Source organism: Cydia splendana, chromosome 12, assembly GCF_910591565.1.
Source record: "Cydia splendana chromosome 12, ilCydSple1.2, whole genome shotgun sequence".
Lineage (NCBI taxonomy): Eukaryota > Metazoa > Arthropoda > Insecta > Lepidoptera > Tortricidae > Cydia > Cydia splendana.
This window is the reverse complement of record NC_085971.1, coordinates 13,085,451-13,106,192: the sequence shown is the minus strand read 5'-3', so window position 1 is coordinate 13,106,192 and position 20,742 is coordinate 13,085,451. Positions and strand designations below refer to the sequence as shown.

General features: G+C 36.7%; 1 protein-coding gene across 1 annotated transcript in view; it reads right to left on the bottom strand.

Annotated features, from left to right (window-relative positions):
• Positions 1 to 3,293, bottom strand: part of LOC134795503 (sodium/hydrogen exchanger 3) — a 92,038-nt gene extending 88,745 nt beyond the window's left edge. Inside the window, exon 1 of the mRNA XM_063767361.1 lies at positions 3,092 to 3,293. Coding sequence (XP_063623431.1) covers positions 3,092 to 3,217 — 126 coding nt within the window. The 5' untranslated portion in view covers positions 3,218 to 3,293. The remainder of the gene's footprint in view (positions 1 to 3,091) is intronic.
• Positions 3,294 to 20,742: the final 17,449 nt, after the last annotated feature.

Here is a 20,742-nt window from a genome sequence, read left to right as displayed (position 1 = left end):
TCTGTGTGTCTATTACCTCTTCACGCTTAAACGTCTGAACTGGTTTAGATTTATTTATTTATTTATTTATTGATCAAATAAGTAACACAGCATTACAGTATAAAACCAAGGCACTGTGAAACTACAAAGTAAAAGAAGAGACAAAGAAAAACAATACACATAAAAATGAAATTAACTAAATATTAGATTTGGGCGACGACGTAACGGCATGGCTCCGTAGCGTCGTCTGACTCGGCGTAGGGTTCGCCAGGTTGCCCCGGAACCGCCGAAACACCACACCCTTCGGCCAGAAGTCCGCGCTTGCGATGGTGTCCTGCAGCGGCCGCGGCACGCGCACCACAAATGAACTGAAGTGCACATAGTGACGCGACTGTAGCTGGTGCACCCTCAGCGTGTAACCAGTCTTCCGGCGGACGTACTCCACCACCTCGTCGGCCACGGCGGAGTAATGTAGGCGTGACACGTAAAGCGCCTTACTCGGTGTCGCAATTCGTAGGCCAGAATTAACCGGCTCCGCAGTGCCACACAGAGGCTTACAAGGCGCCCTGCGCGCCTTGTGTTTCCTTTCCACCAGTGTAGATAATGCTATGGAGATAGTTTGAGACCCTTATGCCCTTTATACAGAGTATTTTATCAATCATCAACATCATTCCACGCCGGCGAAGTCGGAGACTCGCTAAAAGCGGGCATCCTGTTCCTTTCTCCCAAAAACAGGATGTGGAATGAACTACCCCATGAGGTTTACATGGGGTTCTTCAAGAGTGTTGAGGATTTTCAAAGGTTAGCACCGCATAAAGGATGACTCACGTTAGACCGGGCTGTGTCCGGGCCGGAGCCTCCGGCGCTTACTTTTCGATGACATGACAGGCGAACATGTGATGCTTTCCATAGAAAACGATGCGCCGGAAGCTCCGGCCCGGACACGGCTCGGTCTAACGTAAGTCATCCTTAACTCATCCAATGTTATGTCGATGAGTGAAGATGACCGCTAGCTAAATAAAAAAACAACGGGTTGCACTCCGGGAGTGCCGACAGAAGTGAAAACTCAATAACTATAGTGTAAACAACTTTATTTACGGTATTTGACACATTATGACTGACGTATATAGAGATGTAACTAACGCAAATCGATTGTCACAGCAAGCGATTACGATTGGATGGCACGTAGACTGAGGTATCGAATTGTGACGTATAATGAATTTTTTAATACAGTTGCTCAAAAAGTGCTACTTTACGTAGCTGTTTAGCGTGCGGAAAGTTGGTTATCTCGAACTAGTGCTTTTTACTTTTCCAATTTTTTTAAATTTATACTTGTTCCAATTCACGACTACTTATTGATGAGTGTTAATATTAGTTTCCTTTAAACGTCGTAATCAGCATAAAAACCTACTGTTAATGTAAGAATATGAAAAATATACATATTTCATATTTTAATACTTACCTCTTCATCATTATAACACGTTTATTTTTTAATATTGAATATTGAAAATTCTGTTCTTAATAAGGTGTCTGAATGGAACGGAATAGCTGCCAAACGCCCATAGATATAATATACTTAAAGACGACGTCTAAGCGAGCTGTCACTGTTACCACTTTTGTTTAGTGTACGATTAACAATGTTTTACTTATTTTTTCGCAACTGTATTAAAAAACGTCGTTCGATACACGTGCGGAAATGTCATTCTTCACTCGTCCCGAGTCTTCCCACTCGCCTGCGGCTCGTGGCAAGATATCTCGGTACTCGTGAAGTAATGACATACCTTCCGCACTAGCATCGAAATGTACTATTTATTTGAGATTTAAATAAAGCTAGAATTATATGGTTTTCCCGCAAGCTACCGGTCGGTCGGTGTATTTAATACACCGACCGAGTAGGTCGCACCCATTGTCAAAATTGAAACTAACTGGGGATCTATTTTAAAGTTTATTTATGTTATTTCTGTGTCAAATTTGTTGTCTGTTAAGTGACGATAAATATATCCATATTTACAGTTAATTATCCACCTTTTCCTTATTTTTATTAAAAGAAAAATGAAAAATTCATATCGATTTACTTAGACGACTACCGATTCATAACGATGGTGTTCGGCCAACCCTAAAATTAAAAAAAAAAAGACGTAGAACGTAAACGTTCGCAGTGCAGTTGTTTTCCTTTGTGATTTCGATGTGCAAAACATTTTACGTAGTGTTGCTGTAGTGAGTGACAGACGTCAAATACCGTAAATAACGTTGTTTACACTATAGTCCAAAATGTTTGCAGCACTATGTATAATTGACCCATCCTCCTTTCTATTGAAAAACTTTAGTTCCGAAATTGCTGGCCAGTGAACTTAAATTTGTAGCGTTAATTGTTTAAAATTCGAATAGAAATTGTAAAGTTACCTTGCAGACCTCGCATCTAAATATATTTGGTCATGATATTTTGAGTTTTATTCACCAGTACTAGAGATTACTTTTATTAGCGATTTCATCAAGATGAGACTTTATTGAATTATTGAATTATATTGGAGTGATATAAAGCAAGGCTCGGAACCGGTATTTTTAAAAAACCCCGAAATAGCCCAATATCTTGAATTATTTTATGCTCTTTACGTAGGACTGAATCAAGTATTTAGGTAACGACTTTGTATTATTAGATTGGCCCATTAAAAATTAAATAATAAACCAAAGAACGAAAAAGAACGAAATAATACCGGTATTTTTGTATGGAGCAAATACCGGTTTCCGACCCCTGATATAAAGTTAGAATGTAACTGTGAGATCCTCGTATTTCAGCCCGTACAAGATTAGAACATTGAGCTTTATTGCTTAATATAAAAGTCCAGTTTTAAATAATTGTCCTGATTATGATACGTTATGACTAAAGTTCTTTGGTGAATAACATTGTCCGTCACACATGACATAAGTCACGCAAGCGCCCTGCGCCGCCTACATGAAACAGCAGGCTCAGGCATACATTTTCGCCGTGCGGTAGAAAGAGAGGAGAGACGCCTTACGCGTTACGCTGTCCCGAGTTTATAATATTTTCCCCACCTCAAAAAGTGCTCAGCGCCGCTAAAGAAGTTTTCACTTCAAAAACTTGAATACTCACTTCAATAGGATTGCAGTCGGCTGTAGCCAGGACCGCAACGACGGCGGCCAGGGCGAGCGCCCTCGCCCCCGCCCTGCACGCCCGCCGACTCAGGTTCACCCCATGCTTCAGTGACGTCATCGCCATCCACACACTATCTACACTTTAAACACACTGACATGTCTTCATTATAATCTCGCGCACTGAAAAATAGTGTGTACAGAAATTATATGGCCATTCGCGATGCTGATAATGATACAGACGTATTTAGGTGTGCGCCGTGCCTGTTACGAAGCGTTATAAGTTATAAGTTATAACTATGTCTTGTCATAGATTTGTGTTGAACAATAATAATTATTATAACTCCTCCATTTGATTTTGTTTTGTGTTTATCTATGATGAGTTATGTTTAAGTTGGTGCCGTACCGTAATACTTACTTATCGTTGATTAAGCTCAATTGCTGCAAAAAAATGAATTTACAATCCGGTAGCGCGACTCTATAACAGTTCCTCTAACTCGCTTTTGGATAGTCTAAATTTAAAAAATAATTGAATACAGGTTTTTACAGCACAAAACTCTTATCGCAGGTAAGTATTTTAGAGGTTTGATATGCCACTAGTAAATGTTAAACGAAGCTAAACCGTTGAAAGTAGGTTGATAAGATCATTTCGCCAACATTATTCAGATTCCCGAATGTCGAACCAAGGTCGTAGTTAATGAAAATGAGGCGTAAGAGGAGCCTTTAAGCCACGTTTGACAAATGACGTCTTCGAGATTGTGCGTGGGCGCCATCCTGGCGCCGTCCTTGCGAAGAACGCTATTCTTCTAGTATATGGGTCATAGTGGTCGTACATAGTTTTAGGTTTAGCTCTTTCTCCACCGAAAAAAGTTGAGAACATTGGCAAAACAAAGTTTTACAATTTTGGTATAGCAGGAAACGGAAGTTTTAGGCGATAATGTGAGTTATCAGCGGCACGCTCGCTTCGCTTTCGCGGCTTTGCGGGCTGTTTTGGTCACAGTTCACCTAAGACACTCCTCCTTGCTTCGCTTATCGTCGCACCAATCTAGGCTCTGTCAAATTACTGATTTATTTTTCACGTTCGTTAAGCGGACGACTAGATACTTCGTATATTTTAAGAGCGATATAGATTGGCATAGTCTCTCTTCGAATTTCGTCGTAGTAGCCGTCCAGTGCCAGACAATGAAAAGAAAAACTTGACGTCTTTCTTGCTGGTAGATAGTTTAACATATAAGAAGGAAGGTGATGTTTTAATTCATGTGGGACAATTTATTGAATTTAGGTTCTTAAACCCTATAAAAATAATATTCCGTTTGCGAAGTTCAGCATAAGTAACATTCTGTGGGGTATTATCGTTAACTTTAACCATATAACTAAACTAACTTTACGCATCTAGAGAAAAGAAAGTGCGACCAACTTTTATTGCACTTTTAACTTTACTGCAATATGCCTACTTTTTTAAAACTTTTTCCATATTTGTTTGTACTCTTATTTACCAGTGACAAATATCAGTTTCATCGCTCTGCCAACTTGAAAGGTAGATTAATATTGCGGTTACTCTATCTCTGTGATTCCTTTTGACCCATTCTATAAAATGTCAAATGCCATTTATGAGCAAAGCTCGAAAAATAAAACCTTTCGCTAAAAGATTCATGATACCTGAACGTCCCATTGAGAGAAGATAAAATTAGACTTGGAATGTAAACTTTATAGACATATATTAGTCTGGCTAAATGACAGACTTATTTATACATGTCTGTGGCCGAACTAGCAGAGTGGTTAATAGGTTCGGTGAACCCCTAATTTACGGCACGTCTGAGGCACTGAGCACTGGGAATTTGCAATCATTTGCATACTTTGATAACACAGATCGTAGCAACTAGATGGACGAATACGAGAACAAAATGACAGCGCAATTGCTGTTTAGTTGCGACAATTTAATTGATAAAACAAATTTCAAACCTGGCAATACGATTTTATAATGATGATAATGATTTTGTAAATCATCAATGTATAGGTGATTTAAAAATTCCTTCTTGTATTTTGCCTCAAATACATTCACTTTCTAGCTGCTGGACTCGTTTAAACATAGGCGAAGTCGCGTAATGACCTATTAAGTATGAAACCTTCGTGTAGTGGACGCAAATATTTGTTCAAGCTAAAATCAAATTCTAAAGGTGGTGCTCAAAGCTAAGGTAAACGTACTAGTGCTCGACATGGTAATGCCCAATAGATGACACCTTGGTGTCACCTCTATTGACAATGACTTAAGTTTCAAGATGACATGTAGGTACTGGGACCGCGTCGAGCACCAGTACGTTTACCTTATACGATTGCGATGCTCAACGTTACACGATTATGCGTTTTGCGCTGGCTAATTTAATTTTTGACATTAGACCTAAAAGACTTTACATCCATTACTTCCATTATAGACCGATCAAGGTAGTAAATAGCCTTATACCTATTAGCATAAGTACAGTACATAGTAGTAACATTTTCTGTAATAAAGGATTTCACACTAGCAAGTTATTTCAGATGCGAATCGAAATTAAATCTAAGTAAAGCTATGAAGATTTTCTAAATTAGCCATAATATAACATTTTTCTGCCGCGCCTAAACGAAATACAGTTCGAGGCCATCACTTAAAGAATCTCGTTTCCGCTCTGAAATTACAAAAGCTTACGCCATCAATTAAAATGAAAAATGCACTGGAAGATAGGCTCAATATTACAAAAACGTACCGTAGGTAACGTAGATAATTAATTGAAGTAGGAACTAAGCTGGAAGTACTTGAAAGATATGTAGACAGAATTTCAAATAGCGTTAGGCAGTAGGTACACACGATTGCTGCAATTAGTGTAGGACTCCCCGATTCTAACTTTAAGATACGTCAATTATCGATCTAGAAACAATTTGGATTAGATGCGTCAGTGTCAAAAGTGACGTTTTTGTTTGATTGTTTGAAGAAACGTCACATTTGACATATCTAATCCATATCGTTTCTAGATCTATTAACTACCGTATCTTACGGCCCGATTCGGATTTTGAAATAGACATTTATTAGACATCTTTTAGACATCACCAAGATACGATAACGATATGTTTAAGATCTAACCTGTCAAATATGACATTTGCGCGATTCTGGAGATACTTACTGTTAAACGATTTCCACAGGATATGACTTAGAGATCCAATTCACATCTAATAGATATCTTACTCTAACGTAAAAGTGACATTGGTTGCCCGAATTGCGCTGTAAAAGAGATCTAGTTGATATCTAAACTATAACGTATCTAGAATGGATCTAGTACGTGTCGTCTCTTGTGAATATCTTGAAGTTCGAATACGGCAGTTAAACTCGAATATGGCCGTAAGACGTAGTTAACACATTCACCGCTGAGCTACGGTCGTAGCGCTAGCGCTACGTCGTAACCAATAACATATAGGTTAGGTTTCATGTATGTAGCGAAAATGCGTGATTATTAGCATTGAATGAGTTAAGCATAATTTGCATTGAATCCTTTAGTCCAGTGGCAGTGTATTGAAAATAATAAATACGTTACACGTACCCGTTATTTCGTTTTAAAGTATTTCTAAAACTTGAATGTAAATCTAGTCTGTGGTCATGGTCAGATAATAAATTTTCACCTGTGTAGTTCTAGTGATTAATATAATAATTACTTGGCTGAAGTAATATCGCAGAGTTCGCAAGTTTCGTAGTGTCGCAGCCTATTCTGACAGCCGCCGCATTGGCCTTGAACTCGGTGCATCGGTGTCCGTGCATCGCACGTGGAACGTGTTACAGATGAAATTCTGGAGTATAAATTTAATATATTGGGCGGCGAGTGGGGAACGGGCCCGCCTACACAAAAAAAAATTATGTACTTATTGATTTAAACTAACACGATTTTCACTCATACTTTTATAACTAACACGGGATTTAATCGCGTACCCTAATAGCGCACAAGTGAATAATCAAGATCAATTGCGGGTAGTTCGCAAAACCCGCGCAGCAAGATGTTGTCATGATGTTGTTACAATTCCTTGCCAGTCTGCCTGTGACCACGAACGTAACGTCACGTTCGAAACGTCAGGCCATAAATAAACGTAAGTTTTACGCGATTAAGACCCGTGTTAGTTATATAAGTGTGATGAATTTCATCTGGATTTGTTATGGATATGATCTGACTGCTTGCATTAGTTGCGTTCTCGCGCGCGACTGCGTACATTTAGTGCGACTTCAAGTATAGACTCGCGCGCGAGGACGCAACTCGTGCTAGACCGCCTGTTATTGTCAAAAGTGACATTTCTTTAAACCAGAAACGTCTATACTCATAATATACTCTACTTATTTTAAGATCACTTACCCAGCCTTCACTTCGAATAAAAATATAATGGCCACTTTATCGGTCTTCTACTGGCGATAAAGAATCATAAACTCGAGCTTTCAGTAGACTTAATGACCTCTATAACGTGGTCGAGCCCATACTTAAATGAGTAAACCTTGAAAGTCAACTCCAAATATTGAGTACAGCCGCCACCATCGCCACCAAATACGATCATGGACAAATTTAGAAGAACGCAAAAAAAAATCTATTTCGTACACGAGATACTGTTACGGCGCACACGTGCTAAGCCTAAGCATATTGTCTTTTTAACAAGCTTTTTTTTATTTATTTTTAGGTCGACCTGTATGTAACTAACTTGTAATGGAATCTAAGGTAACTAATTTAACCATCTTCCAAGGATCGTAGCGTCATGAAAATTGGGAGCTGTATGTAGTTCTGATGACAATACAATAATATGGTACTGTCGAACTGATCTGATGATGGAGACAGGAGGTGGCCATAGGAACTCTGTGATGGAACAACGCAACCTAATTGTGTTAGGGGTTTTTAGAATTGTCTCGATGAGTATTAGTTGTCTGTCGTATGAAAAGTACAGTCAGCGATAAAAGCTTAGATAAAAAATTAAGTCGTCAATGTCAATGTAATTTATTTAATGTGTTTTTTGTAAACTGTTCACAACTATAGGAAAAAGAGGCTTTACCTAAAATGTAATCTGTATTTACCTTTAAGTACCTACGTCTTACGTTTATTTTTTATCAATTCTGTTAGTAAATATGTTATTTAAAGCACCATTCTCTACAATTATGCCAAAATTCGCTTAATATACACGAATTATTTCCCCAATTTAGCAATTTTGGTTTTTGTTTGGTGAGTTAATACTACTTAACACAGTGTCAGTTTTGTGAGTGATAATTTTGAGTCGATCGTGCGTTGCCGCCTTGGTAGACTTGAGGCGCGGTAACTCGTTAAGGGAAATATGCGAGGGAGAGCTCTAGAAAAATGTGTATTACTTAGTCTAGTATATCACGAGGTACCTTACGCAACCGATTGAGAGAAGCGAATATTTATTTAAAAAAAAAACGGGTTTCACAATACCTAGGTATACATTTTTTAAGTCGGTGGAACTGCCCCGCTTTATGTATTTCGTGGCAATCATTCAGATTTTTTTTTATTTGATTTTGTAAATACTATGGTCGTTCTTAATATTTTTTATGTAAATATAAGATTTGATGTACAGTCGCCGCCGAGTTTTTGAGTTGTTATCTTCTTGGGACTGGTGTGGGTTAGAACCGGTGGCAGTTTGTGACATTTTAAGCTCTTTATATTTTTCATTAAATACTATTTTTATTTTTAAATAAGTATTAATTTGGACAAACTATTCCTACTATGAAATAAGTGTTTATTATAATAAATGACGTAAACTTCTAGAATATCTGGAGGAAAGCGAAAGCCTTTAAAAAAGTGATGGCCTCGAACCGTTCTCCGTTAGGCACGGCTGAAAAAATAGCGTTTTGAGAAAGTAGGTAATTTATAAGAACTTTATCGCTTTATTACGAACTTTGGCCACCATTTGGATTGGTATCTAGAATAACTTAGAGCTATAGCAGCGCTTGTTTTTCTCGCTCGCTGAGCGTAGGTACAGATTTAAAAAATGTTAGTAATAAACTGAAATAAATGTCACATACTAAGAAAAAGATGATTAGGGATGGCCAGGGGCGCCATAAGCCAAGTAAGAAGTGCATATACTTGGAAAAATTCGACCTATGCCCGGTGGCCGAATGGCACAGGCACCTGCCGCGATAGCAGAGGACGCTGGTTCGATTCCAGCCTGGGGCACTGGAGGCCTTGGTCACTTTTTCTTAGTATGTGAGATTTATTTCAGTTTATAATTTATATAGTAGTGTTTCTACTTAAAATAAAAACAAATGAAAATATTTTCTGAAAATAATTTAATTTGTTCTCACACTTCTAATATAGCCTAAGCAAATTAGAAAAATCTGCGGAAATATTCGTGTAGTTTTAAAAATTGGTACAGGTATACCTTGTGGTGTCCAGATAAACATACTAACAGTCCTCGGGGGTAGGGGGTGTGCTGGGGGTGTAGAGGGGGGTTGAAGGTACATTTTTTCATATTTTTGCTCATATCTCGAATATCTGTACGAATAGCACTCTAATTTCTTCAAAGAATTAACATAAAATTTACTACAAATTTGGTTATGTTTATTTTTAGTCTGCGATCAATACTTTAGGAGCTACAGGCTGTTAAAGTTAAGTAAGTGATAAAAAATAGACGGTTTAAGAAAATTTAATTTTTTTGTAATTGTCATCATAAATAAAAAATTTAGCTTAGAGTAAGCAAGCTAAGCGACCTAATGATAAAATATAAAAAAATAGGCCATGAGCATGTCGGACCATGCTCAGTGTAGGGTTCCGTAGTTACCCGTCTGTCAAAATAGACTATTTGCCAAAACTCAAAAACAGCTGTAACGATTAGGGTCGCTATATTTTTCCTTGAAAGTCTTTACTAAGCTATATTTTCACGATTTTTTTCATATTTTTTGGACCCATGGTTAAAAAATTAGGGGAATTAAAGGGTAAAACACAACTTTTTTTCTTTCAGATCGATTATTTCCGAAAATATTAAGTTGATCAAAAAATAGTTCTTGAAGACCCTTATTCGTTTTAAAAGACCTATCCAACGACACCCCACACTATAGAGTAAAAGCGAAAAAAAAAATCATCCCCACTTTAATGTAGGGCAGCCACCATAAAAAAAAACTAGTTTTCATGTTTAAATTTGACACGAATACATAAATCAGTTACGCTGACAAAGTCGTAAAATATAAATTAGAAAAAATATTTTTTTAGGCTGCCCTACAGTAAAGAGGGGATGAATTTTTTTTTATATATATACCTATAGTGTGGGGTGTCGTTGGATAGGTCTCTCAAAACAAATAGGGGTCTTCGAGAACCATTTTTTGATCAACTTAATGTTTTCAGAAATAATCGATCTGAAAAAAAACAGTTGTGTTTTCCACTTTAGATCCCCTAACATTTGAACCATGGGTCCAAAAAATATGAAATAAATCGTGAAAATAAAACTTAGTAAATACTTTCAGGGAAAAATATAGCGAACCTAATTGGTCTAGCAGTTTTTGAGTTTTTGCAAATAGTCTATTTTGACGGACGGGTAACTACGGAACCCTACACTGAGCATGGCCCGACATGCTCTTGGCCGGTTTTTTTATATTTTATCAGCAGGTTGTTTAGCTTGCTTATTCTAAACTAAATTTTTTATTTATGATGAACAATTATGAAAATGCGACGTTTTCTTAAGCCGTCTATTTTTTATCTCTCATTTAACTTTAACAGCCTGTAGCTCCTAAAGTATTGATTGCAGAGTAAAAATAAACATAACCAAATTTGTAGTAAATTTTATGTTAAAACTTTTGTCCGAAGTAATTATAATGCTATTCGTACAGATATTCGAGATATGAGCAAAAATATGAAAAAAGGTACCTTCAACCCCCCTCTACACCCCCAGCACACCCCATACCGTCGAGGACTTTTAGTATGTTTATCTGGACATCACAAGGTATGCCTGTACCAATTTTCAAAACTACACGAATTATTTCCGCAGCTTGCCCAAATTCGGCTTAATTTGACGTGGCTTTAGTATGTTAGTAATACCTAAATTTATAATCAAACCTTAACTTGTCACTGTTTATTAGGGATTGGCCGAGGCGAATCGGATGAAGATATATTGACCAATGCTACTTGTAAAGTACAAAAAATTACAAATTCTTCATTTGCAACACACTTACATTGACAATGCGAAGTGAGGAAACCCTAGAATTGATTCAAAGCCATCACAGCGAAATGAAGTTCAAACAGATTTCGTTTCGAGGCCGCACCGCCCATCAGGTCCGCTGGCAAACATCCCAGCCGTTAGTTCAAGGACAGTGCAGTGATCTGTCATTGCTTTAATTAAAGAAAAAAATTCTAAGTAGCTCTTTTATCCTTTTGACCGGTAAATACCTTGCCTTCTCATGTCATTGAATTGTACTTATGATTAAACTTAACTAAGTACCTAAATGTTTCAACTACGAGACGAACTATGATTTTATAACACTCGCACTGCAAAATCTGTGCAGAGTTAGCTCGGTTCGCCAATTATGACACTAAAAATCTTTAAGCAAAAATAAATAAAAAAACAGAAAGGTGTGTTTTATGTAAAATTGAACATTGACAGAGTTATTTAAACACATTTAATTTTATTTTTATTAAGAGTACTCACTTCGAGTTCTATAAAGTCGGATGTGAAAAGAGTCAACTTTTCAATAGAGCATAGACCCAAACCAAAATGGCACTTTAAATATATATATATGCAGTTTAAATAAAATACATATTTTACAAATCTGAATAGTTACGGCTCCATTCCATTATAAACTGTTCTAAAACGCACGCGATCTCTCGAGCCTAGTTTCTCAGAGTCCCGTCCCTTTTCCTCCCCCTGTATTTCCTAAGTCTTATTACAAGGCCTAAGTTTAGGTACGGGTCCCTAGAATTTTGGGTAGCAAATTTTGGGCTAGATTTTTGGACGTTTATTAGTCACTACGGCACGAAGTGCTACGCCGTGCCGTAGCCGTAGCAAATTAATGTTGTATGTGAAAATATGTGCACGCTAGCGGCGAGCTATGCGCATTGAAAGGGTTAAACCAAGGTTGGGTCATTGCTTATTCAAAAACAAACACGCCGTTTAACGTTGCATGTCATTAAGCTGACCTTGACAGTGTCCGAGTGTGCATGTTGGTTTTCCATCACGACAGCATGGGAGATCGTTATCACGTCAGGTACAACATTTTAGTTTTTTGGGTGGAAAAAGGGTATTTTAGCACGTTTAGCACTAAGCTACGATCATAGTACTACGGCGGTACTATTCGATAACATGGGTTTTCCGATACCTACGAGTATGTAGCAAAAATGTTTCGTAGAGGCAAACCGACAAAGTGTCATAATTAGACAAAAAAACTAATATTTTAAACAAATGTGTTTAATATAAATAGTGGCAGCATTTATTCTTTGAATTACCAGACTGTTATATTCCGCGAGGAAGCTTTGATTACGTACCTAATTCTCATTAAATTAATATTAATCATTTACATAACCATAAGGTCAAAGTTTGCCTAACACGTGCTAATTAGTTTCTCACTACACATAATTATATATACCTTTATGTACGTATTAACTGAGCTTAGCGTCGTAATGCCCAGTCATCTCCGGTAATAAGCTTAGAGCAGCTTATTCTGCCGCAGGCGGCTAGGAAAAGTACCACATACCTACTTGATAAAGTAAGAAAAATCACGCAAGGACTATTTTTCTATAAATACGAACACATATTTTGGCATACCGTATTGAAACGCTATTTAAAACCCAAAATAATATGCATTCAATATATTATTTGCTTTAGTTAAGTATGTCAGTCATATTCATATAATACAATAGGGATGTTTCCTGTACTTAAAATAAATTATTTCAAACCGTGCACGAAATAAAGCACCAGATAATTATTAGAAAAACATAGGTAGCAGCTATTTTTAAACACAATTTGTATTTAATAAATCGGATTGAAACATAAAAAGTAGGTGAGTTTACCGTGACGTCACTACATTCGTTTTCATATAAATTCCATATTAGCAAATCGTTTTGACAGACTAAAAAAGAAGCTGATTTGACTAGTAGAGTAGGAATGTAGCCTATTATCAACAACCCACTTTGTCAGAGTTCAAATGTTTCGTCAGTAGGAAAGCCGGGGATCAACTGATCGATATTGATGGGTTTCGCGTCAATCACGGATGAGGGTGTTTTTAACGACCCAAATAACGGGCCGCATTCTGACATTATTTTTTCATGTGTTAAGTAAGGATGAGTCACGTTAGACCGGGCCGTGCCCGTGCCGGAACTTCCGGAGCATCGTTTTCTATGGAAAGCATCACGTGATCGCCTGTCATATAATAGAAAAGTAAGCGCCGGAAGCTCCGGCCCGGACACGTCCCGGTGTAACGTGAGTCATCCTTTATACAACTTGACTCTGCCCTTGTAGAATTCCATTGTTTTAGAATTCACTCAGCCCTTTGAACAAGCTGGGGTTTGAACACGCAGGAAGCCACATCTTTATATAAGAGGAAAGTGAGGCCCAACGTATTTAGCAGGATACAACGACCCAAAGGGAACGGGACCCTATTACTAAGACTCCGCTGTCCGTCTGTCCGTCTGTCTGTCATCAGGCTGTATCTCATGAACCGTGATAGCTAGGCAATTGAAATTTTCACAGATGATGTATTTCTGTTGCCGCTATAACAACAAACACTAAAAACAGGATTTAATAAATATTTAAGCGGGGCTCTCATACAACATACGTGATTTTTTTGCCGTTTTTTGCGTAATGGTACGGAACACTCCGTGCGCGAGTCCGACTCGCACTTGGCCGGTTTTTAAAGCCTGTTACGTAACATATTTATTGACATGATATTTCTTAATCCCTTTTAGTACCTATCTGAGCTGTGTTAACCTTGACCGATAAACAAACAGAACATAAACGCGTAGAAAATAATCTTGGGTAAAAATGTTGGTTACGAAAACGACGATAGCATTTTTATGGAGTGTCCGTCACTCAACATATAAACGAAAGTATTGAAACGTGAAATTGTAGGAACCTATTTATGTAGGTTACATTTATCGCAACACTAGGTATATTGATTTATATACTTTATTGTTCTTCTTGACGAGTATTAGGAGGATTTTACAGTACTTATTTATACTGGAGTATGCGTGTGTGTGTCTCATCATATATATATTTAATAATTCTTCTTCTTCTTTAAGTGCCTTCTCCATCCCGGAGGTTGGCGACCTTAATAATTAAATAATTAATTAATAATTTATTTATTTATTTTTAATAATTGCACAAAAATAATATTGTATTAGCCTTTAAGTTTTTTTCATGTGTCAGGTACCTATGCTATGTTATTCTGTGTACCTATATCTTTTAGATTTTACCGTCACATTGGTAACTATCTTAGCAATTTGCACAGGCTGTGTGTACATTCGAGTTCAGAAATATGTGACGACCGGTCTGGCCTAGTGGGTAGTGACCCTGCCTATAAAGCCGATGGTCCCGGGTTCGAATCCTGGTAAGGGCATTTATTTGTATGATGATACAGATATTTGTTCCTGAGTCATGGCTGTTTTCTATATATTTAAGTATTTATATATTATATATATCGTTGTCTGAGTACCCACAACACAAGCTTTCTTGAGCTTACCGTGGGGCTTAGACAATTTGCGTAAAAATGTCCTATAATATTTATTTATTTATTTATGTATATACTTTTCACTATTATATTACAGTACTCAGATTACATGAGCGCGGGCAAGCCAAGTATTTGGATGATCCAACAAAACGAAGCGAAATTAGTAAGCACGCTACACACACGCACAGACACACACACACACACCTACTTTTACCGATATTCAGCAAGCGATTGGAATTTATGATTAATATCTTCCACCTCGTCATGCGTGTATCGCTGCTCACTCCACAAACATAATATTTTACCCCAAAATCACAAACAAAAACCAAAGTTACCGTAAGCAAAATAAAGCTCATATTTCAAAACATCTTACAAATATGTAACGTGACGGAAAAGTAAGTCTATTATAACGTACCGTGCAAAACGGTCGTAATAAATTATCGGTTTGGATCCGTGCGGCTTCCAATTTGTCGGCCTAGTGCGCTTAGGCCGCACACATACTGTGACAAATGTACCTAGTCCTATACAGTACCTATTCTAGCATGTGCTTGTGACCTAAAACCAACTATTTATGCACATCGATTTGTTGTGCCCAAAGAGACTTCTCTATCAGAGGTAATTTATGACGTAGAAAACTCAACTTGGGTTTGACATAAACCCGGCTTTCTATAAATGTAGAAAATTAAATTTAAAGGTACACATATAAGTACCTATTTCTATCGCAAAACTGACAAACGAAACCGAGACAAAAACAAGACGCAAAGAAGTCATAAATAAGGAAATGATTTAGAAGTGGGAGAACAGATAACAGAACATAAGTAAGTAATTGCATTTTGTACCTTTAGACAATATTCAATCAACAACGAGTGATGTCGAGATTATATCTATCTACGTAATGGCCTGTTTCTGTTGTCGCCAGTGTTATTGTGACGAGTAGGCGGTAAAGACAGCTCTAGTAAATAAGGAAAATAAGAAACTATTTATGTGACAAGTTCGATAAGTGTATCGCATAGACAAGACAACCTACGTTAATTTCAAATGGCTCGTACCTATAATTAAACACTGACGTGACTATAATAGTTTCTAAAAATACCGAGGTTTCCTATTGAAACCTTTGTACAGGTCCTATACAGGGGTTTCCATTAACGGCCCGCTCGCTGCCCACTGAAACAGAAACGATATGCGAATTTATTCCCGTCCACTATACGATTTCGATTAATCCGTATTAAACGTGCAAATTGGCCATTACGTCACCGCGATTACTGGGCTGGAATGTTTATATTGTGGTTACAAATTAAGTGGTTCGTTGGTAAAATATTAACACAAACAATGAGAAACGTCAGTTTTTTTACAGTGCATCTGGTGCTCTATTACGAGACCCTGTGCTATAATAAGCACATTATGTAACTACGACGAATATGTATGTACTGTAAAACGTTGTACGATACAAGTGCGAAAAATAGGAAATTCGCGCGAATTCCTCGCACGTGTATCGTAGTAAATAAGTAGGTATTAGTAGGTACAATGAGTATTCAATTCAATTCAATATATTTATTTCAGACTGCATATGTCCATAAAATTGTATTAATTGAATTGTATTAAGGGCGGTAAGCAAGAATTTACGAACTTGATGACAGCTAACTTATTCAAATATTGGTTTGATGTCAGGCGGTCTAGCATAAGTTGCGTTCTCGCGCGCGAGTCCATACTTGAAGTCGCGCCAGATGTATGGAGTCGCGCGCGAGAATAACTCATGCTAGACCGACAGATGCACGCTCGAATTGGCCTGTGAGTCTTTGTTATCAAATAAAATCAATCGTTGTAAACAAATGCTAGTTGTTCCCTCTTTATAAAAGACCGCTTTGTATGGATTGAGAACATCTGGCTTAATGCATTTTGAAAAGATAAACTTCAGATAAGAAGCGGCGATATGTTTGGCATGTTACGAGATGTCAATAAAGAACCCGAAGATGGTTCTGTTTCTACGACCTGTGATGTGCCAAGAGATCCGCCAAATTGTCCAGACACAACTTTGACGTTATTCTGGGGTGAATGACATCAGATGGAATTTACCATATTGAGCGAGGGTCAGAAGCTTGAAATGCAATACGTGTGGCTACAGAGCTATACAAAGCTTCTGTGAAAGCAGGGGGAATGTACTTACCTTGCAGCATTCACCTAAATCATATCTTAGGATTGTTTTGTGAAGAAAAATTGGTATTACCTTCAGAGCTCTATTCTAAGCGGGTTATGAAAATTAGATATTAACGAATATCGAATTAAATACATATAGGCAACACTCAGATGATTTCTACAATTATTTTTCCACCAAACAATTTGCAACCCTGACAATTTCATGTAAGTACGTACCTACGCATAAATTTGTTTTAAAAGTTTTCGCATAAGTAATGTTCTGTTTTCTAAAATCTTAAAACTTTCTTAACTCAATCATTATAAATATTATAATATAATGGTGACCGACATTACTGGAGCTCAAACTCGAAAGCCTGTTAAATAAAGTGCTTGTCATTCCACTGCAATCTGCTTTGGCACCGGCTATTTCAGAAAAGCATGACCGCAGCAAGTCACTTAAGATGCTCTATCCTTTTCTTTCTTGGATGACACTGGAGATAGTCTTAACTTTAGAAAGAGACGAGAAGAATTACTTAGCTCGGTACTGCGACGTTTCGCTAACCAGACTCTGTCAAAGGATGCAGTGATTCAATTCACTGGCACGTAGATCTTTCAATGTTGAAGTTCTGTGATAAATAATATATTCCACTGCTCTCAAAAGTTTTAAAACTAGCTATTGAGTCCAAATAGGTGATACTTAAATTGTGTCCAAAAAAAATTTTTTTTCATAAATGTTTTAATTTTTCACATATTATTACATATATCAAAAGTACATACAAAAAGCAATTTTTTGATTCATATGGTCAAGCTTAATACTCTCAGGAAAGGTAAATAAAATGAGTACATAAACACGGTTGTGACAAAGTGTCCCTCAGTCGTGACTTTTCGGCATTTTGGTGGCCAACTCGACTATTTTGAATTATATAGTTATTTTAACATAGCCTAAGTCACTTATATGACTACGACAAACTTATGACAGCTCAGACGTTGAAATCCGTCAAACTATAAAGGCTGTAGAGCGTGACAAAGAATTCGATACACATCATACATACATACAAGCGAAACACATTTTTTTGCTTTGGCAGTCGGGCAATAATAGCAAATGATCTGTAGCTAATAAAAATGCATTTCTGAAAAGTGCATGTGCCTCTAAATTAATCAAACGAATTAAGAATGACACGACCACGTGTCTATATGTCACGAACGTGGACTCAAAAGTCCGTGGCGGTGACAGATTTTTGAGGCCACGGTCGTGATAATTTGGAACATGTTCGATATTACATAAACATTTCCTTTGATTTTGCAAATATTAAATAATTAGCTTAATCTGCAATGTTTGTAACATAAGATATACCTCATGGTATATCTTATGTTACAAACAATAACGTGAAACTGCAACTTACTTTTAAAACTCTAACACGGCGGTGACGCGTTAAGGTTGACCGTTTTTTCAAATGAAGAACACAAATAAATAATTACCGACAAAACTTCTCTCTTCAGCCATTTGTAAACGTGACAACAACACAGTGTTGCTGTTCTAAAAAAACTTTAATAAGGCTGCCAGTAATAAAGATAATTTTCTACCGAGTACCGCATGTTTATATTACAACGCGCGGTGGTGACGCGAAAACTAATCACAAAATGTATGTTGTTTAAAATTATATAAAATCGTTATAAATCCATACAATTTTTAAACAGTGTTGTAGAACAAGGATTAGTGTTTTATATTTGATATAAATTATTGCAAAATCACTTCATATTTTTTCAAAAAAAAATCTAATATCACTAAATCTGGGGAAGTCACACTACACGGTCCGTGACATTTCGCACTTGTAATTTTTTTTTTATATGTTTCTAATACTCTTAGGACAATACATTTAGGTTGACCTAAAACTAGAGGTAAATTGCTAAGTATATTGATATAGAGTTTACTTATTTTCACAAAAATACATGCTATTCTTACGTGTTACACAAAAAATGCATAAGAATAAGAATTACCCAAATACCAAATAAAGAATTTGTTATTTGTAATTTATTTAAAAAACGACCAAACTTAAATAGATACTGCATAATAAATAGCAGTAACTACTTATACGCGAAGTTGGATCGTATTTTATTTAAAATAAACTACAGTTTTGTTTTAATGAGGTACTGAAGGCAGCTACCAGATCCCGTGCTGCTACGCCTAAATATTTTTTGGAGACCTTTTCTAACTTTTTAATTAACAGTTACATTGACATTTCGGTGGCCCAATATTGCAGGGTTCTATGTTACATTTTCAAGATAGTTGAAATTCGACTTAATGTCACTATGACAATGTTCAAATTTCAGTTCGATAAAAGTGAAACATAGAACCCTGTAATATTGGGGCAGCGATTTACAGATTTTGGAAAACATGTACATGTCATCGTCAAAATCGTAATTTTTTTTAGATTCTATTTGATTCCATTTCTAACCAGGATCAAAAGCTTTTTAGAAACCATCTCGGTTATGGTTATGGTACTAGATAAATCACAAACGGGAGATAACGTTTTCCAACCGTTTTAACCTTTTAACGACCACGCATGGTCGTATGTATGTATCTCGCCATTAGCTAGTATTTTGTATTCAAGTCGTGTCTGCTTAAGTAAAAGTCACCCCAATGAGTCTGCATCCCTCTAATGTACGTTTAATGGCTTACTCACATGAAATATCTAAAATATAAATGACCTAAATTCTCGTAGCTGCTACGCTGGATATATTTTAAACAACTTACTACCAAGGCACTTTGCGAAAACTAGTTGACTGAAAAAAAAACTAGCTAAAATTAGATTCAACAGATAATACGGAAAAATAGTTTAAAAACTATATTTTACGGTAAGGTAAAATTGTAATATATTGCTAAGATTTTTTTTGTGATGCCTCATTGTTATTTGACAGTTAACATTTATTTGTGTCAAATGGTAATACATTTCAATTTTGCGGGCCCCCCTTAAGTTTAACGACTCGCTCGTACAGTTAGTGTCAAATTGTGATTTAGAGTGGGGTAACTTTACGACACTATAGCTTGCATAGCTAAGTAGTTACCAGCCCGTCGCCTAACTTTTTTAATCTGATACAGAGCAGAATATTAAAATATGTTGTCACATTTCATGTTCCCTTGGCAAAGTAAATTTAGACCGTGGTGTCGGGGGAAATAAATTAATATCATTTGTCGCCAATTTCGACGGCACATTTAATTTTTTCGTTGGTTATCCAGTTTTTGAGGCCTTTACTCACGAGGAGGTCCGCTCATTCAAATAAAAAATATAGGTATAAATTGTATTATATAAATATTAAAAAAGTTATATATGTAACCTTAGTTTGTAAACTTTAGTTAGTACCTAATGAGTTGAAATAAAAGGTTTTTTTTTTTAAATTTTATTATACAGTTTTCATGGTAGGCAAAAAGGTTTTACATGTCAACTTATTTGATTTTAGGTGTTCATTTATTTTCATACTTTCTAATTGCCTCAAAATACTGATTTGTCCAACCCGGCATTCATTAAAAGAAGGTTTTCGGCCGTGTCCGACCTGAAGTGTCGGTTTTGGCAGGTTTTAACATAAAAATCAAATTTCGGCCGAAACTAGAGCTCAACCGAACTTTCAATTTCGGTTATGGAAAAAAATCCGGTTCGATCGGACACTAAAGAAAACCTACATGTACCTACCTACTTGTAATTACTGTACATCGTACCTATTTACATTTACAAGTACCTACCTATTACCTAAAGTAAATAGGTACCTACTTCATTACTCACTGACTAAAATCGTCTATTTAAAAAAAAGTAGAGAGTTTTATCGTCAGTCATTTAAATAGCTATTGTCCTACAAAGAAACGG